Source organism: Aquarana catesbeiana, linkage group LG01, assembly GCF_042186555.1.
Source record: "Aquarana catesbeiana isolate 2022-GZ linkage group LG01, ASM4218655v1, whole genome shotgun sequence".
NCBI lineage: Eukaryota > Metazoa > Chordata > Amphibia > Anura > Ranidae > Aquarana > Aquarana catesbeiana.
The window spans coordinates 130,881,022-130,898,319 of NC_133324.1; the positions used below are offsets into that span (position 1 = coordinate 130,881,022).

Sequence of the window (17,298 nt, forward strand, 5' to 3'; positions counted from 1 at the left end):
TGTGAAAGGGGTCTAAAGTGGAAATAAACCCTTCTATTGTTTTCAGCCAAGCTGCCATCTTGGCCTCTGTTTATTCTTCAACTGCCATGGTGCTGCACATGTGATCAGTTATGACACTAGCTATTGGATGGTTTGACAGTTTGGTTGAGAGCACAACCAATGTGTTAGTTGTTATTCCACGCATGCCGGGAATGTAACTGCTTTTGAAAATGTTAAAGCGGAGTTCCACCCAAAAATTGAACTTTTTCTTTAAGTACTCATGACCCCCTGTAATGCCACATTTGGCATGTAATTTTTTTGGAGGGGGGGGCGGGTACCTAGTTTTCACAGGTACCCAGCTCTCACTTCCTTTCCTGGTGCCGTGGCACTGAAAGGAAGTTCACTTCTCCTCCCTCCCTGCAATCCTCTGGGACACGTCATGGGTCCCAGAAGATTGCCTGGCCACTCGTAGCACGTCTCGCGCATGCGTAGTGCATGCCCCGGCTGTGAAGTGCACTTGGAAATGCAGTCGCTTTAAATCTGAGGGGTAGCTTTGCTGATTTTATAATCCAATCATGTGCAAGCAAAAGTGCTGTTTTTTAATTTTCCTTGCATGTCCCCCTCGGATCTACAGCGACTGCACTTCTAAGTGTACTTGTAGTGCAAAGTGGATTTACCTTTAGTAAATAACCCTCATTGTCACTAGCCTGTCTGGAGGACATAAAACAAGTAGTCCTGGGGTAGATGTGACCCCCTATTCCTTGATTCAAGTTAATACACTTCTTAAAAAAAAAAAAAAGTCCCCTAAAACCAAGCTGCCTATAGAATCCTATTTATAGACCTTGAAGAAACAATAGAAAGGTAAGAACATTTTTTACTAATGTTTGGTATACTGTGTGAATGAGAACACACAACAAACATAATGGAGGGTTCTCAAATTTGACTGCAAAAGTTGAAATACACTTTGTCCATGTGTGCCAATAAATCTGGTTTGCATTGTATATTTTGTTCTGTAGTGGATTCAAAATAAAAAGTTTACATTTCCTCTTTGTGTTCACAACTTTTCTGAAGGGACATTGTGGAAATTCAGCTCCCTTGCCATATATGTTTGTTGCTGCATTGCTGATATAAAATGTTTGTCAATTTATGCTTGATGCTATCTTGTGAAGTTTATGTTGTATTTGCTATTTTGTGCTTTTTCTCACTGTTGATTACAGATCTCCTTATTATGAAAGACCGTGTCATATTTTGAGTGGAGCACTCTATTCATTTATTCCCTTCTGTCATAGAGAATGTGCCTTTCTTACAGGCTTCTTGCGTTGCCAGTGTTTTGATTCTTGTGGAAAATGCTCTGACACATAAGACAAAGTGATAGGCTAATGGATTCTACTCTCCATTTGCTGGAAATAAGAGAATTGAGTATCCAGATCCATCCAAGAAAAAGGTTCCCAGCAGCTACAATGAACTGCAATTGCCTTTAGATATGACAGATGCTAAATATAAGGTTGTGATTGCAGCAAGCAATCTCTTTGTAGTAATAAAGGAGACTGAGCTGTTATTATCATTCTACTCTTCTGTCTTTTCCTGCAAAAATTGTGCTATATTGTTCTACTGTCATATCACATAAAAATATATATACCTAAAATGCAGTACATGCTTTCTGGGCACAGGTTGAGCTTAGATCCTTAAAGGATAAATAGGATGTTTGGCAAAGGTAGGCCTGGTAACTTTTGTAAGCATTCAATACAATAATATGTGCTAATAATGTAAAGCTGGCCACAGATGAGACAAATTGTTTTGACGGTGTAACCTATGCTTGTGCTCCCTTCCTGACCTTTCTCAAATGGTGCAACAGATAAAGACTGTTTAACATAATCTAATGGTGTTTAAAAAAAAAATGAAGGGTGATAAGATGGTAATTTTTTATGGACCAGATATGTAAATGTTTTGCAATTTTATTTGTTCCTTTATAATGTCAGATCAGTGGTTCCCAAGCTCAGTCTCCAGGTCCCCCCTTGGATAAAATAGCTGTCATAAATACCAAGCCATTGACATTGATTTAAAAGCATTCGTGCAATTGAATGAAATCCTGAAAACATTACCTGTACTTGATGTCTTGTGTTAAGTTCACTTGCAAAAAAATGTGCATGTATTATTTTTTTTTTTAAAGGAGCCTGTAAAGATTTGTACCAGTGATCAGCAGATCGTGGGTGCAATGCTAGGCTTCTGCATACTCTTGGTACAGCTGTCTTCCCGTACATGTCGGCCTTTACTCCTTTTCCTGGAGGATTGATGAACACTACAAGACTGCTCACCAGCACTCTCACAGTTCATTGAGAACTACAAGTCATCTGCCGCTGTGGCAGATAGTACTTGTAGTTCATTCACAGAACTCTGTGAATGAATGGACATGCCTGTGTGGGCATAACCTTGCACGGCCTTGCTGCTTTTGAATTGTGATGGTGAATGTGGTGAGAGGATTCCCCCCCACCCCCGCCTGCTGTCATAACTGGATATTGGGGTCAGGGCAGGTGCTTTTGTAACAAGTTACCTGATACACCCTTAATATAGATGTAACATGTTACTGAAAGGTGGACTTGTACTTTAAAGCGGAGTAAAGTCCGCTTTGTTAGTTTTACCTTCAGGTAAGCCCATAATGAGGCTTATCTGTAGGTAAAATGAATATCTCCTAAGCATGCACCATTTAGGAGATGTGCACTCTGATGGTCTGGCATACCTTCCCAGAACTTCGTGCTGAAACCGAGGGAGTGAGGTCATCGTGTTTCTGGCCAATCGCACAGCCAAAGAGCATGAACCTGGAAGAAAGACCATGGGAAGATGATATTCCTTTCAGTGGTGAACAGGTGCCACAGGAGGGTTTCCGTCTAAGCAAAGTATTCCATAATGTGCTAGTATGCCATGCATACTAGCACATTAATCAATTGCCTTACAGGTGTTTTGTTTTGTGTTTTTGTTGTAATACTACGCACACCACAATTTGGCAGACTAACATGGCTTGTGATCCTTTCCAGCTCTGTGCTTTCAGTACTTCCATTTGTTGGAAGCAGTGCCATCTTCTCTTGCTCTTTCTTTGGGTTCTGACTCTGCAGCCACTTGATTGGCTGGGTTGCTATGACATAACTCTTGCACATATGCACAGGTGTCACATTGTCATGGCACAGAGCCATACCATAAATGTATGCTGAGGTGCTCATGAGTGGCTCATTGTAAACAAACTGACAGGCAGGGAGAAGGGATTACCAATAGGGTATCCGCTGTCATAAAAATCATACCTGTCAGTCATTTTTCTTTTGTAAATCTAATTCTGCTTTAAAGTTTTTTAAACTTATTGTAGGGCCTGCTTGAGTTTTCCTCGTATACTTTATTGTATGCCTAATTGTCACAGGAAGTGTGAACCCCTCCACCGACAATCGCTGTGTTTGTCATTCACCCAGTGCAGGCTCTTCTGGCTGCAAACTGCATACAAGCATAGAATTATTGGGGAAGTGCTGGACCCAATTCTGAAGGCAGTTTATAATTCTGAAGTAGAGGCAGCTCTCTAAAGGGGTTGTTGGACTGGCCACGATATGTATAAAGAAAAGGTGAGAGCGCATATTTTTGTAGTGTTACTGGACTTGCCAAAATACCTGTGGCTCTCTTAGCTGTCCTTACACATTGATAGTATTTCAGTACTGCTCATAGTTCAGAGATCTCATGCACAATATTCGGTGCTTCCATTAAGCCCAATGCTGTTGATTTGCATCTAGAGCAGGGGTCTCAAACTCAAATTATCTGAGGGCCACAGGACAAATTTTCACATCCAATGGGGGCCGCATGCAAACTGTCCTTTCCCCCAGCACTGGTGTCAGCGGACGCAATATTAACCCCCAGCACTGGTGTCAGCGGATGCAATATTAACCCCCAGCACTGGTGTCAGTGGACGCAATATTAAACCCCCCCCACACAATACCCCCTCTTCACAAATTTCAACCCCAGTCACGCAACTAAGGACTTTGCTCAGCCACTGTGTGATGGCACACTTACCTCTCCTCCTGGCAGTCAGCTGGTGGCCTGATCTTCTGCTTACAGAGTCCTCTCCTCCTGTCAGGTCCTGCCTTTATCACAGGCCTAGTGGCAGGGCACCCTGAGAACACCACAATCTTCTGTCCTGAGGTGGTAGCAGGACCCTGGATCCGGGGCCAGTGTTCTGTCGAAGTGCCCGCTATCGAATAGTGCCCGGGATGAACTGTGCATGCGCCGTACATAATAGCACAACAGCTGATTTTACGATCGGCTGTTCTGTTGGCGAGACGGGGCCTGCGCACAATAGCCGTCTGAAGACATTTTTCAGTCAGATTGTGCCTCGCGCTGCCGAGGAGTGTTCATGTAGGTGAGGGGCGGAATTTAACATAAAGGGCGCGGATGTTTTCAATGATGGCCAGTGCTGCAAAGATGGGAGCAGAATTTTTAACAATGCCTAAACAAAACTTTATCTGCTATTCTTCCTGGAGGGCCTATTTAGCTAGCTAAATGTTTAAAATTCTGCCTCCATCTTTGCAGCAGTGGCCATCCTTGAAAACATCCGCCCCCTTCATGTTAGATCAGCACTGGCCATCAATGAAAACATCCACCCCCTTCATGTTAGATCAGCACTGGCCATCAATGAAAACATCTGCCCTCTTCATGTTAAATTCCGCCCCTCACCTACATGAACGTGCCTCGGCACAATCTGACTGAAAAATGTCTTCAGTCGCCTATTGTGTGCAGGTGCCGTCTCCCGTGGCGAGTTCATGACCATGATGGGCGGATTTCTACATGTTGTGGGCGGATTTATGGGCACTTGGGGGCGGAATTACATGGCCAGTGCTGCAAAACAAAACTTTGTAATGGGCGGATTTCTACATTTCTTGTGGGCGCATTAATTGGCACTTTGGGGCGGAACATCACAAAGTTTTATTTTTTTGCAGCACTGGCCATCTAATTCCGCCCCAAAGTGCCCACAAGAAATCTAGAAATCCGGCCATCACAAAGTTTTGCAGCACTGGCCATGTAATTCCCCCCCAAGTGCCTATAAATCCGCCCACAACGTGTAGAAATCCGCCCATCATGGGCATGAACTCGCCACTGGAGCGTGGGTGAGCGCGGAGCACTCTCTGACAGAAAAATAAATTCTGACGGCTATTGTGTGCCTGCACCATCACAACAGCTGATGGTATAAATCAGCTGTTGGGATATTACGTACGGCGCATGCGCCTTCAGCCCGGGCACTATTCGCTGGGGGCATTTCTTGCCAGAACAGATGGGCGGGGCAATGGGTGGATCCTCCCTCCGCTCTGCTCTCCTGTGTTGTGCGCGCTGGGCTGCAGAAACATGCGGGGGAGTGGAGACAGAAAGAAAGATCCCATCCACTGCCACTCACCCAGGATCGGCCCTACCTGTGGGCCATTTGTAACCCGTCCGCGGGCCGGTAATTTGAGACCCCTGATCTAGAGCTCTTGCTAAAATGGACATCATCCATGACTTCTGGTGACTTACTGTAGGCCTATAACTGGGGTATGCACACCAAACAGGTATTTTACTAATGTATTCTCAGAATAATTTAACCAGTTGAAGAAATGTCCTAAATAAAACCCCAACAGTTTTTTGTTTTTTTTCCCCAAGATGCATCTCTTTTTTTGTGTCCAGCTTCTCTCCCCCTCCTTCCACTATTACCAGAAATTAACTGACTGTCAAACCAAAACCTGGTAATTGATTTGTAGTACACAGCAGAAGTTGAAGTTGCATCCTGGCGCCTGTGCCTTTTGTCAGCCCATTCACTGTTGCAGGGGTACATATTTATATCGCCCAATACCAGGACATGCAGTTACCGGCACTGGGCAGGTAGTTTTCTTCTACATTTAGCCCTGCTGTGGGCAATCAGCAGTGCTCACTTGTCAGGTGGAAGCATTCAGGTGGCTCTGAGGGTAAAGTCACCCTGCGCTCTGCTTGCCCATCTGCGGGCCCGGGACCGGCATAATGGGTGCCGCAGGGTAGAGGGAAGGGAGGAGAGCGGTCACATCCATTCTCCTCCCCATCTTGTTCCTGACCTAGAAGCAACGTATATGACGTAACTTCCGGGTCCCCGTTGACAGTTTTTCTGGCCATTACACTCAGTGGAGCGCGGGGGAGACATGCAGGGTCTGAAGGACCCTGCATGTCCCATTCAAGAGAACCTAGCCACCAGGATCTCCAAAATTGGGTCCAAAACTTTAATCAATGATCACATAATTTAAAGCAGAAATCTGTAATTATGTGATCGCTGATTAAAGTTTTGAACCCTATTTTGGAGATCCTGGTGTGCTGGTGACATTGCTTCCTTTGACTATACACTGTTCCAGCCATTGGTCGCTTCGGCACCGATTCTTGAATACAGGAATGTGTGCGTTGGGAATATTGCATTTAAAATTCAAGAGAACCTGTCACCAAATAATCATCACATAGGGGACTTAAAAAAATTTTTAGCAATTAAGAAAAGCATGAAAAATCCCCCCCCCCCCAATAAAACTTTTGAGGCACCCCCACACATATACGCATGTAGAAATGTAAACATGCGTTGGGGCGCCTACGCATGAGAACGTCGATTTGCCATACACATGTTAAATATTGCCACACACGTGCACAAACTGGCTCCTAAGTTTTTTTTTATTTTTTTTTTTTTTTAGCTAGCTCCTAGATTCAAAGCAAATTTATCAAGCCCTGGCCTAAAGAAACTTTACAATTTCTTTTTTTTTTTTTTTTTTACATAAAATATATTCCTATTAACCTTTTATTAACCCTTAGTTAACGTTAAGTTAACCCCAATCAAGGCCTTGTATTGTCTTAGCATTAGTCTCTTTAAAAGTCCCTGTACAGCAGAGCTCAAAGTTGGAGAGGAAGAACCAGCACAAGAAGTCAATAAATTCATATGCTGACACAGAACTTGCTCATAGGAGAAGTTCAATAAACATTAAATGTTCTCTTGTATTTAATTGACCTTTTTTTATATTTTTCCAGATTGACTTATGAAATTTGGGTTAATGATCATGTCTTCATTGTCAATTTGCTGTCTCTGTAATTTCCCATTAAACTTGCTATACTTGCTGCAAGAAAACATGCACAACAAACCCTGGTCACAATGATCTGAATAGTGTATTATTTTTGTATTTTAGCTTGGCTTTTTTGTTACATAAGAGGCCCCTAAAGTCTTTCGATGGTTAAGTGTCAGTCCATCATTGTGAATTCTCTCTACTATCTCCTGAATGTCTTTCTCAGATTTGAGGAGGCATAAACTTCCATTGCCAGTGATCGAACTCTAATGGAAGAAACTTGACTGATTTAACAGGGCGTAAAATAATTTTTTCTCAAATGGTCGTCCAGTTGTGTCAGGTCATTCTGTCTGCCAGTAGTCATTTCTTCATGATCTTATAAGCAGGAATCGTCTGGTTTTGTATTTATTTTTGTTCTTATTTGTTTTATTTTGGAGTAGAGATGTGATATTAACAATGAAGCCTTGTCAGCTTTAGTTTTGTGCATTCAGACATATCATGTTCATTTGATGTTGACCTTGTGAGAAAGAAAAGAGCTTCATCTCGGGTTGGGTGCCTTCACTTGAGCCAGTCGGCTGGATAGTCAGAGCAGTTGATGAAAATACTCATTCAATCCAACTTTCCTTTCTGTATTTGTAACAGTTGGGGTCCTTTCACACGAGCGTTGTCAGTTCCATCACAAAAACTGATTGGAAAGAAAAAAAAAATAGCATACAAACGGAATCTTTTTACATCAATTTATAAACCCAACATGGGTGTCGAACCAACCACTAAGTATAAGAGGAGATGAAGTCCTAAATTGAAAAATGTTTATAGGGCGGGTTAAAGTGTTTGTTACCCCAACACTTCATATTCCTGATATGTACGTGCTGTACCAAGTACTTGTATGAGAAAGTATCCTGTTCTCTTCGTATTGCATCCTTTATGTGAAATCCCTGGTGTTCCTGCCAGTCCCTCTGCACTCCTATTAAAAACCAACCACACTAAGCAGGAGAGCACACCTTGGTCAGTTCTCTAGCTGTGCTGGGAACTTAGTGTGCTCTCCTCAAAGGATTAGACTTGTCTTGTCACCCCCCCCCCCCTGCACAGCCATTTACTGGGAAGCTTAGTGTGCTGCTGCTTCTCCTCCCCTCAGCTCTTATGCCGCTGAGAACAGAGGGGATGTGATCACTTATAAAAAAGAGAAAAAATGTATTTATAATGTATTTTTATACAAAAATGTTTTGCCTTTCATTTCTATTTTAAACTGAATGGGTTGTTTTACAAGGTGATAGTTTACATTCACTTTAAGGCAGGCCTGAGTATAGGGAAGGTTTGGGGGGAGTGGATAGTGAGTGTGGGTTGGTCCACTCCAGGGAGATGTCCGGAATATTACTGCTCCCTGAGGGATCGGTGTCTAGAAAGGATAGTGTACTACCTTCAAGGGTGCAGCGCTCTCCATCAATGCGTTAAGTACATAGATTAGTATATAAAGTTAATCGGTGATTAAAATAATATTTCTTTCTCTCTCTCTCTCTCTTTTATGTATGTGATATATATATATATAAATCTCAAAGTGAGTCCATCTTTCAGTGCCAGTCCATAAAAATATATATGTCCGTAAATCGTGTAAACCCATACATCAAAAACAATCCTGTATGTATCGACCTTTTGTTCACCACAGTGCCCTTCACCCCACCTATAGGGTATCTCCTCACCTGCTTGGGTGGACGCCACTATATATATATATATATATATATATATATATATATATATATATATATATATATATGTATATGTGTATATATATATATATATATATATATATATGTATATTTTTTTTTTTTAAAGTATGTGTGTATGTTGTATTTTATTAATATTATTTTTATCACTGATAAACTTTATATATTAATCTATGCACTTAATGTATTGAAGTGGAGAGTGCTGCACCCTTGAAGGTAGTATATATTAACCACTTCCCGCCTGCCAGCTATAATATGACATCCTTGAATTTGAGTGTGTATATCTGAATGATGTCTGCAGCTACATACATCATTCAGATATCGGCTTTTTCAACAGGTGATTCCCTATACCATAAGAACGATCATAGTGGGTGTTCGGCCGCTTGATCGTTCTTACAGGTGATGAGAGGGGACGTGTTCTATCTGTGAGTCGGAGACCGGATCCGCTGGCCCTGGATGTTTACCGTAGAGATTTCTGGTGGACCAGATGATCGCCGGAGTCTCTGATCGTTCGGAGGCTGGGCGCGATGTTATGACGTCACGCCCGGCCTCTGCATTCAAAAGGCGCCGATGCAAGGAAGGTAGCCGACTCCTCCGTGCCTGCATCGTCAGTGCAAGTCACTGCCTGGCTGGGGGATTCCCCTGGCGTGCCGACAGAGGGCTTGGCTTGCTAGCTGTGGTTCGCCATCACTGATATAATATAAATATATATATATATATATATATATATATATATATATATATATATATATATATATATATATATATATATATATATATATATATATATATATATATATATATATAAAATCTATCTACATATCTACATATAGAGATTAGATAGCTAGAAAGGGTAATGGTTCTAGGGATGCTAGGCTGTGTGGGAGGGTCTGATGAATTGCATCTTAGCTATCTGGCTTTATCCCTCAGGTCCAAGTGTTTGTGACATTCTTTGTCTGTGGTTTTAAAGTATAACCAGTTCATTTATGTCGTTCTGAAATTTTCCTCTGTGTTGTGTAATGTAGAAGTTAGGTTCTGTATTTGGAAGGGGAGGAGGAACTCTGCTTCCATAAAGGCTTGTTGGCCCTCTGAAGAGCGACAGCTTGTAGTGTGTAATGAACTGTAAGGGGGCTGGTGAGCGCCCTTGTAGTTCAATGATTCTTCCTGCTCTTCGGTAATTGTCTTCCCATATGGGAGGTACGCGCAGACAAATGCAAAAAGAGTCTGCAGGAGCCTGACATTGCACCCGCAATCTGCTGATCAAGGGTTCAATGCTCTGCAGGCTCCTAAGGAAAAAAAAATGTACGTATTTTTACCTGCAAAAAATGTGCATTTATTATTTTTTATTACTAAAGTGAACTTATCCTTTTAGCTGCAGAAAAAGGAGCGTTGTCTCCCTGTCTAAGAAAATGCCATTACAAAACTAAATGGCAAAACCTACAATATTGTTATTTGCAAAGTGCTCCTGGGGCTTTGGAGAAACAGAGAGCCAGGTCTCACTGTTATGGGCAGCCTACATTACTTGTGTGATTTAATAATTTGATGATAGTTCTACCTTGAAGGAAAGGCCGTCTACAACAGGCTTTAAATGTTGCACTAATTTATAGTTTACTTAGTAGGCATCCTTTCCTTTGTTATTTTTACCGTCTTAAAAGAGCAAAGTTGCAGAAGCATTTCACACATATCTTGTAAAGGTGGGCTTCACGTGGGCAGTTTACTCTCAATGCAGTGTTCTTTACATAAAATGTAATAAGTGCCCCTCTCGTTTACAGATTGTATAAAGATAAAGTTATGTATGAAAAAGAAGCCAAACAGCAAGAAGAAAAGGTAGAACGGATGAAGACTGCAGGAGAAGATGAATATGTCCTTAAAAAGCAGGCAAGTATTTGGAATACTAGAACTTAATGGCTTTTTACTATTGTATCCCACTGAAAATTCATGGTTGACCATATTATACCTTATGAAAAAGTTATAGATAAAAGAAAAGAAACTATCCCCAAAAATTCCATGAAATTTGGGAAATATGGTGGTGTTCTAATCTTGCGCTAAGCATGGGGCGACTTCCCCAGCCTTAGGGCAGCCGGTTCACACTATAGCAGAGAGCTGCTTTTTTCTGTGGAAGGAAAATGCATCTCTCCACAAGGGCACACTGAAAACAATGGTTTCCTGTGTGCCCCGTTTGCACTTCCACAATGTGGAGCAATAATGGTGTGGAAGAATGCGCACATTGCATTTTTCCACGCTGCCCCGCAACTATCTGCATGTTCATGTGTTTCTATGCATGCCAGCTGAGCTGCAATACATAGAAATTTATGGAATGTCACAAAGTGACATTCCATTAAAGTTTAGGGAAAAGAAGGAGGAAACTGAGCTTTACGTTGTAAAAAAACACATGCAACTACTTCCCAGCTGTAATCACTATTTATTTCTCTGCTGGCAGCATGAACCCACCCTTACCATTCTAACTGCACTGTTACTGTTCCAGTTCTTTATTTTATGAAACGTTTATACTCAGAGGTATATTTGTGAACAATACAGTCCACGTTTTGTCATGTCAAAACTTAACTGTATATTTTACTAGGATAGGCTAACTTTACTCTGATAGTCCTAACTAAAATCTAGTGGAACCAATTGTCTTCAGAAGTCACCTAATTAGTAAATAGAGTCCACCTGTTTATAATTTATTCTCAGTATAAATACAGGTGTTCTGTGAAGCCCCCAGAGATTTGCTAGTGAACAAACAGCATCATGAATGCCAAGTAACACACCAGACAGGTCAGGGATAAATTTATAGAGAAGTTTAAAGCAGGGTTAAGTTATAAAAAAAATATCCGAAGCTTTAAACATCTCACGGAGTACCGTTCAATCCATCATCCAAAAATGGAAAGAGTATGTGGCACAACTGCAAACCTACCAAGACATGGCCATCCACCTAAACAGACAGGCCAGGCAAGGAGAGCATTAATGGGAGAAGCAGCCAAGGGGCCCATGGTAACTCTGGAGGAGCTGCAAAGATCCACAGCTCAGGTGGGAGAATCTGTCCACAGGACAACTATTAGTCATGCAATCCACAAATCTGGCCTTTATGGAAGAGTGGCAAGAAGAGAGCCATAAGACGTTCTGTTTTTGCGAGAAGACGTGGGGGACACAGCAAACATGGTAGAAGGTGATCTGGTCAGATGAGACCAAAATTTAACCCTTTGACCTAACAGCTCAACTCTGTGTGTTTGTGGCAGAAAACTAACACTGCGCATCACCCTGAATACACCATCCACACCTAGAAACATGGTGAAGGCAGCATCATGTTGTGGGGATGCTTTTCTTCAGCAGGGACAGGGAGGCTGGTCAGAGTTGGTGGGAAGATGGATGGAGCCAAATACAAGGCAATCTGCAAAAGACTGGGATGAAGGTTCACCTTCCAGCAGGACAAACACCCTAAACATACAGCCAGCGCTACAATGGAATGGCTTAGATCAAAGCATATTCATGTGTTAGAATGGCCCAGTCAAAGTCTAGACCTAAATCCAATTAAGATTTTGTGGCAAGACTTGAAAATTGCTGTTCAGACGCTCTCCATCCAATCTGACAGAGCTTGAGCTATTCTCCAAAGAAGAATGGGCAAAAATGTCACTCTCTCTAGATGTGTAAAGCTGGTAGAGACATCCCCAAAAAGTATTGCAGCTGTAATTGCAGTGAAAGGTGGTTCTACAAAGTATTGACTCAGGGGGGGCTGAATACAAGTGCACGTCACACTTTTCAGATCTTTTATTTGTAAAAAAATTTGAAAACCATTTATTTTCCTTCCACTTCACAGGTATGTGCCACTTTCTGTTGGTCTATTACATAAAATCCCAATGAAATACATTTGCGTTTTTGGTTGTAACATGACAAATTGTGGAACATTTTCAAGGGGTATGAATGCTTTTTCAAGGCACTGTATTTGCACTTTTCTAATTATTTACAAAAAAAAAACATGTAAGTGTTTTTACAATTTGAGTTATTATTATTATACCTTTATCAAATCTTATTCTATCAAATTATAACTCAATGGAACAGAGATTAATTTGCTGTTTTTTACTTTCACAGCTTTCTGCTTATTGATACAAGCTTAGCAATTCAAGACAGAACATCAATTTATAACATACTGTCACATATAGCCTAAACCAATAGTACGATTTGTGTTGTGCTGTTGTGTTTCTAACAAAAAAGAAAACATATATATGCATATATATGTTTTCTTTTTTGTTAGAAACACAACAGCATGCTTTATTTGAACCCCTAAAGAAGGAAATATAGTGTCCTAAAAGGAAATTTATCTTTTTATGCTCTCCGAAACATGTTGGGTCTCAATGCTTTTGGTCTCTGTCCCCCAGTTTTCAGAAGTGTTTTTTGCTGCAGCGTGTAGTATTGTGCAATACTCCTGTTCTTCATTTGCTATTTAATGATTTTAGGAATGTTATTTGTTATTTTTGTGCTATTTTTGTATACTGAATAAAATTTATATATTTATTTATCTGTTTTTGTATTTACCATACTTTGATCCTGTGCTGGTTTTCTGCCCATAATATCCTCTTTGGGGCATCTTTCTCTCTTCATATTCCATGTTTGAGGTGTACAACCATTTTGAAATCATACCAAGCTATTGAACCTTGTTCATCATATATAAGTTCTCAGTACAAAGGCTTTAATTGTTTGCATTCATTTTTCATGGACATCCTCAAATAATTAAAATAAAATATGTGTTTACCATCTTTATTAGGTTCTGTTTGTGTAGTGCGTGTGGGGGGGATCTTGGGAGTGCGGAGGGATGTTCTGATTTCTCCTAGGATAGGATTTACACACAAGCTATCACAGAGGCATCAATTTTGCTTCATGCTGTGCTGTTACAGTAAGTACAAACTAGTCTGTGGGTGCTGACACTGCAGTCGCTGTTCATTAGGCTTCCTTCCATAGACAGGCACCCTATCACAGTTTTGAGATTTTTTACACAGGTGCTAGATCTGCTTCTGCATCGAGTGCCAAAGGAATAATAGGTTGTTCCCTTTGCGCCCATACAGTGAGTAGTGACAGTTTCACATAGGGATGACAGAACTGGAGCCCTGTGTTATTTGAAAAATATCAATATTGAACCTCTGCGCCGCCTAGGACGTCAGCGGTAAAGCGGCACTATTTTTAGCGCCGCTTTACTGTGGTTTTAGCGGCGCTATTCGCCCGCTAGCGGGGCGGTTTTAAACCCCCCGCTAGCGGCCGAAAAGGGGTTAAATCCGCCCGCAAAATGCCACCGGAACTTCGCAGCGCTGCCCCATTGATTTCAATGGGGAGCAGCAGTGGAGGAGCAGCGAGTTCACCGCTCCAAAGAAGCTGCTGGCAGGACTTTTTCTGATACCCTGCCAGCGCACAGTTCCAGTGTGAAAGCCCACGGGCTTTCACACTGGAGTACATCGAGCAGCTGTTTTAGGGCGTTTTGCAGGCGCTATTTTTAACACTATAGCGCCTGCAAAACGCCCTCAGTGTGAAAGGGGTCTTATAATAAGCTTTTCCCATCGGACCCAGAGCACAGTATGTATATATATATATATATATATATATATATATATATATATATATATATATATATGTGTATATATATATATATAATATGTGTGTGTGTGTGTGTATGTATATATATATATATATATATATATATATATATATATATATATATATATATATATATATATATATATATATATATATATATATATATATATATACCCTGTAGGGTAATAGCTGTTTGTATCAGAGCTCCTTACTGAAGGAAGAGGGTACTTATTTGTCCTCAAGTGCCATATAGCCAGGTGAGGGTTTAACCTATATTTAAATACATTTACGGATGATGCTGATGCTTTGATTGAGCTAGAAGGCAATTTTCAGAGACAAGGCAGAAAGCTTGGGCACCATAGAAGAAAATCTAGGGACAGTCATTTTGTTTGTGCACAATGGTCAGAAAGGAAGTGAAAGGATACAGAAGCTCTTTAAACCTCTAGCTGGGGCTCATTTCTAGGGCCAAAACCTTTTTGGATAGAGTAGAAAGTGGTTTAAAGTCATCGGTGTTTCAGTCAGAGATCGGGGAAAGTGAGATCCCTCACTTTCAATCCCAGTGAAAAAGGACACCAGGATAAATAGGGTGAATCTTCCTAGTAAGGATATGAAGATAAAAAAGAAACCTTGGGGGGCGTGGTTTGGTGCCGGACTCTGATGGACGCCTGATCCCTGCGCTCCGGTCCTCAGAGGTATTTTTCTAAGCCTAGCAGAGCCATTCACAGCGCAAACATGGGGAAATCTAAGGGGAACCCATCCCGTTCCCCGCGGAGACCCGATTCCCAAGCGAGCCGCAGTATACTGGAGATATTCCGGACGCAATCACGCGAGGCCCCGGCTTCATCTCAGGCCTACTCCTCCACAGCGCACTCCTTCAGCCTCAGCCCCTCTGGCAGACACCAGATGCACTCGCCCACACCTCACATGGCGACAGAGCAGCCCTTAAACATAGGGGACCTGAGATCAGTGGCAGAGGACATTAAAGCCACTTTGGCATCAGCAATCACGGACCTAAGGAGGGACATCCAGTCCATGACGGTCCGTATGGAGAACATAGAGGAATCAACAGCACACAATGAGAATGCCATCCATCGGCTCCAGACTTCATCCCAAGCGCACTCTGTCTAGCTCAGAGATCTATACAGATACATGGAAGACCTGGACAATCGTGGCAGATGGCACAACATACGGGTAAGAGGCATGCCAGAGACAATCGATCATACCCAACTTGCCCAGGCAACCATAGCTGTATTTAACGATCTATTAGGCAGACCCCCTGAGACCCCCCATTGAATGTGAACGCCGACCCAGGGGCAGAGACACAGATCCTCCCAGAGATGTGGTATGCTGCCTAGTTAATTTCAAGCTGAAAGAAGAAATCCTTTGCAGGTCCAGAGATCGTCGCAACCTATCATGCCAAGGCTCAGAAATAAAAATCTTTCAAGATCTATCGCCCATCACTCTACAAAATAGAAGAGATTTGCGCCCTCTCCTTGATCTATTACGCACAAACGGAATTCAGTACCGCTGGAAGTTCCCTTTTTGCCTCTCGGCATCAACACAAGGGCGTACAGCTAATCTGAGGGTGCCTGAAGATCTCGCCACATTCTGCGAAACTCTGAATATACCCTGCATTGAACTACCTGATTGGTACCGCTCTCTTAGACCTCCTCAACCCAGAAGATCTAACTCCATGGATGCCATCCCAGTCCGCGATGAGTTCCATATAAGAAGGCGCAGATCCAATTCACCCAGGACCAACACATCCACAGGACCCAGGAATCCCGCAGACAACAGCCCCACAGCTTCTCCGGCCCACAGACGACCCCGCCATGGAGGTCCTGAATAATGGGGCAGCTCCCCATCTCTTATCGATCACCTGAAGCCCTTAAACCCGCTACCTTATAAATGACTCTGTAAGACAGACTTCAATCAAAACTGCGACTACTCAACTACCTACATACAGAAACCCGACGTATTAGAGGCAAGATATTTTGACTCAAAGGACTAGTCCAATCCCCTCCCCTCACCTAGTTCCCGACGGATGCCCACCACTTGGGTCCAGAGACTGGCCTACTTTCAGAAAACATCCCCCACTTTTTTTCCTCACACCACAAAATCAACGCAAGATCTACGAACCCATCACTACACCTGATCTCCCTCATCTGAGTCATCTAACAGTGACTCATACAACGCGAATGGACTTCAATCAACAAGATCATTGTCACGCAAGTATAACCCACGCATGCATGAAGACGAATAATATATGAGACTACTATATAGCCCTCCAAATAGTATCCCCCCTCTCTATTCCCTCTCTATTTCCCCATCCTGCCACCCCCTCACTTAACTCCCAAACAAGCTTGTTTGAACCTTCCTGAGCAAATATCACCCCCTGCATTGGAATGTATAAGACACACTTTCAAGACAGAGTCCTCTTCTATTAACTTGCAATCCTTCAAAAAAGGACTGGTTTTCACATTTGTTTGTTACTAGTGTAAATCCCTCTCTGGAGGGGCGACTCCACACAGAACCTAAGCTGCACCCTTACCTCCACCCAATCCCTCTGTACCCAACCTCAATTGATGTCTTCCTAACAGAAAGAGCTCATCTTTGTATGCTCAGATTCTCCCTCACCCTCTCCTGAAACCAACCAACAGGGAAAAACGGGTCTCTAAGCCTTGACATCCACTAGGCTGTCAAACAAGGTTTACCCTGTATATCCTAGCGACCCCTGTAGAAGCATCTCTCTGTGTGGATTCGCCCACCCTGCATTCTTATTGACGTAGAAAGTTAACCTGTTATCCCCAGTTGAGTTAAAACCCAAAGAAGGCAAATAATCCTACAAGAGGGTAATGTTACTGATATTGTTACTGATATTATACGAATATTCATTGTTTATTGTTAAGGCTATATGTTGAAGATTGCTAGATCCCCCACCAACGAAATGGGCG

At 42.2% G+C, this 17,298-nt stretch overlaps 1 protein-coding gene across 1 annotated transcript in view; it reads left to right on the forward strand.

The window, feature by feature from the left end:
* Positions 1-17,298, forward strand: part of TBCA (tubulin folding cofactor A) — an 89,456-nt gene that overhangs the window by 45,871 nt on the left and 26,287 nt on the right. The window contains exon 2 of the mRNA XM_073623885.1: positions 10,537-10,642. Coding sequence (XP_073479986.1) covers positions 10,537-10,642 — 106 coding nt within the window. The remainder of the gene's footprint in view (positions 1-10,536; positions 10,643-17,298) is intronic.